The sequence below is a fragment of the Fukomys damarensis genome, unplaced genomic scaffold (assembly GCF_012274545.1).
Source record: "Fukomys damarensis isolate Sample0158 unplaced genomic scaffold, DMR_v1.0_HiC HiC_scaffold_32, whole genome shotgun sequence".
NCBI classification, from domain to species: domain Eukaryota; kingdom Metazoa; phylum Chordata; class Mammalia; order Rodentia; family Bathyergidae; genus Fukomys; species Fukomys damarensis.
The window spans coordinates 12,121,125-12,123,426 of NW_022900944.1; the positions used below are offsets into that span (position 1 = coordinate 12,121,125).

The window sequence follows — 2,302 nt, forward strand, 5'->3', positions numbered from 1 at the left end:
CCGTGCGCGTTGGGCGCGCATTGCGAGCGCCACGCGTGTTCTGTGGACACCGTTTCTGCACACTCCCTGAGCCCTGGTCGCATTCGTAGAGTGTCCTGAGAGAGTCTCCAAGGTGCTTTGTGCGCTGGAAATACTGAAGAAGAAACGATGGAGAAGCCGCGTGCAGAGCGTTAGTGAGCGGTGCAGGTTTATCCAAACCAACTTCCAGTGCACCTGCTTTTCCTTGCTGGGCAAGTCGGTCACTTTGACCTAATCTCTTGGATTAAAACTCCCTGGAAATGGTTCGGCTGCTGGCCAACCCGCGAGTCCAGTTCAGAGTCTGGATCCACTGGCTAGGTCCTGTTAGGGAACCAGCGCCACGTCGGGGCTCGGCTGCCCGGGATGCTAAATCCTTGGTTTGGATTTCCGGACCAGGCCTAGGCTGTTCCCAGCGGGAGACTACAGTAGGGGAAAGTATTAGACTACAGTAGCTGCTTCTGCTTGGGGCCTAGGTAACCTGGAGGGATCTAATCAAGTGAGGTTGTGGGTTCGCGTCTGGCTCTGGAGGTTCACCCTCCGGGCCAAGGGCGGTCCCCAGCAGGCTTAACTGGTTTCTGAGTACAGCCTCATCTTTTCCGTCCTCTTTCCTGCCGCCTGTAGTCCGAAGCACCCAGGTCGATAAACTGGTTAATGCGGAAGGAGCATCTCCGATATTCATGACTTGTTTTCTTTTCTTTTCTTTCTTTTTCTTTTTCTTTTTTCTTTCTGAAAGAACTGAATCAAATACCAGGCACTTCACCTGGGCATTTACAGTGCAGCCCCTATTCTCCTACCCTGGAATCCCCCCCAACATGCACACACCTCTGGCGCCACCATTTTGTGCAAATGTTAGGACTTCAGGGTTGTGAAGGCTCAAGGGCCACGCCTAAGAAATATCCTGGGAAGTAATGTTCCCCACAATTTTTAAACTCAGATTGTTTGTGAGAAGGTGAACCTGAGATTCACTAGGACAGGCGCTGAGAGGTTTAGCTGGAAACGAAATCAAGCTCTGGGGACACATTTGAAGGCCAGAGCTCCCCCTGAAGTCGCCTCCAATAGCTAGGTTCTCCTAAAGCCAATGCCCAGCGCCAGGCAGAGGCAGGTGTGGCGGGGACAGGGAAGCAGCTCAGACTCAATCTGGGAAGGCTTTCCCCCCATGGAACGCTAAACCTGGTCATTCCCAAACTTTCTGTGACACCGCCACCCCCACCCCCACTTAATTTTCTCCAGTTCAAATCTACTGGAGCCACAGACCAGTGAGAAGAAAGTGGCAAGAAGTGGGGATAAGATTAAAACTGGTCGTCCAAGGCAGGAGCGGAGGAGGAAACTTTCATTCCCGACCTGGGCCTGGGCTCCCCATAGCAGCTGTGACCAAACAGCCAGAGCCCAGACTCCGGGATCCCTCCACTCTGGTGGAATTCGGATTCAGTTCCTCCGTCACTCAGTGCTGGGTGCCCGGCTTCTGCCTCTGAGTTGGAGAAGCCCACTCTACTTAAGTAAGAGTCGTCGCCCCCAAACTGTGCCCGGGGCTCGTCTGCCGAGGGCCTGGCCCGCGCGTGGGTCCCCGCGGCGGCCCAGAAGCTCTTAGCCCCGAGCCGCAGCAATTCCCGGAATTTCAGTGCCGCTTTCAACTGCACGCTGTAATCCGCGAAGGTGGACGCCTAGATACTGATATTTCGAGTAGGATTTAGAAAATATCTTGCCATAAAACCAGAAGTCTTGTTTCCCATCCCCCTCCCCCGCGGTGGGAGGATCCTTGCACGAGGAAAACGGGTTGGCACCAGAAACCCGGAGCAGGGGAAAGGGTAGCGAGACGAAGGCGCTCAACGGACAGGAAGGCCAGGATAGAAACTTCTCCCAGAGCTCCCTGAAAGTTCTCCGGGCCTCCGCCGTCCCGCTCCCGGCTCCTCCCCCACTGCAAGCCTTCAGTCTTTACTAACTCTTCCCGGCTCCCCGAGATCTCCGGAGCGTCCACCCTTTGGCCCACGAGCTGAGATAGCCATTTCTAATAAGGGTATCGCAGCCGGACACTAGGGAAACGTCAAATGTAGCAAACTGCATGGTTTGGCTCTGCGAGGAAGGACGCTGTCACCCCACGTCCTGGGCAGTGGGATAGCCTTTAAAAACGCCATTTGGGACGCACTCCCTCACCCCTGCTCACTCTTCCAGCTCCGTCTCTTAGCCGCGGAGAGTGGCCCGCAGTCGCGAGGTGCGAGCTGAAAAGGGGGGTCCGGGCGCAGAAGAGTCCCGGAGCCTGTCCTGGCACAAGGTCCGGGCCCGACCC

At 55.8% G+C, this 2,302-nt stretch overlaps 1 protein-coding gene across 1 annotated transcript in view; it reads left to right on the plus strand.

Annotated features, from left to right (window-relative positions):
* The first annotated feature begins 278 nt into the window (after nucleotides 1–278).
* Nucleotides 279–2,302, plus strand: part of Irx3 (iroquois homeobox 3) — a 5,655-nt gene continuing 3,631 nt past the window's right edge. The window contains exons 1-2 of the mRNA XM_010629963.2: nucleotides 279–443; nucleotides 2,201–2,287. Coding sequence (XP_010628265.1) covers nucleotides 279–443; nucleotides 2,201–2,287 — 252 coding nt within the window. The remainder of the gene's footprint in view (nucleotides 444–2,200; nucleotides 2,288–2,302) is intronic.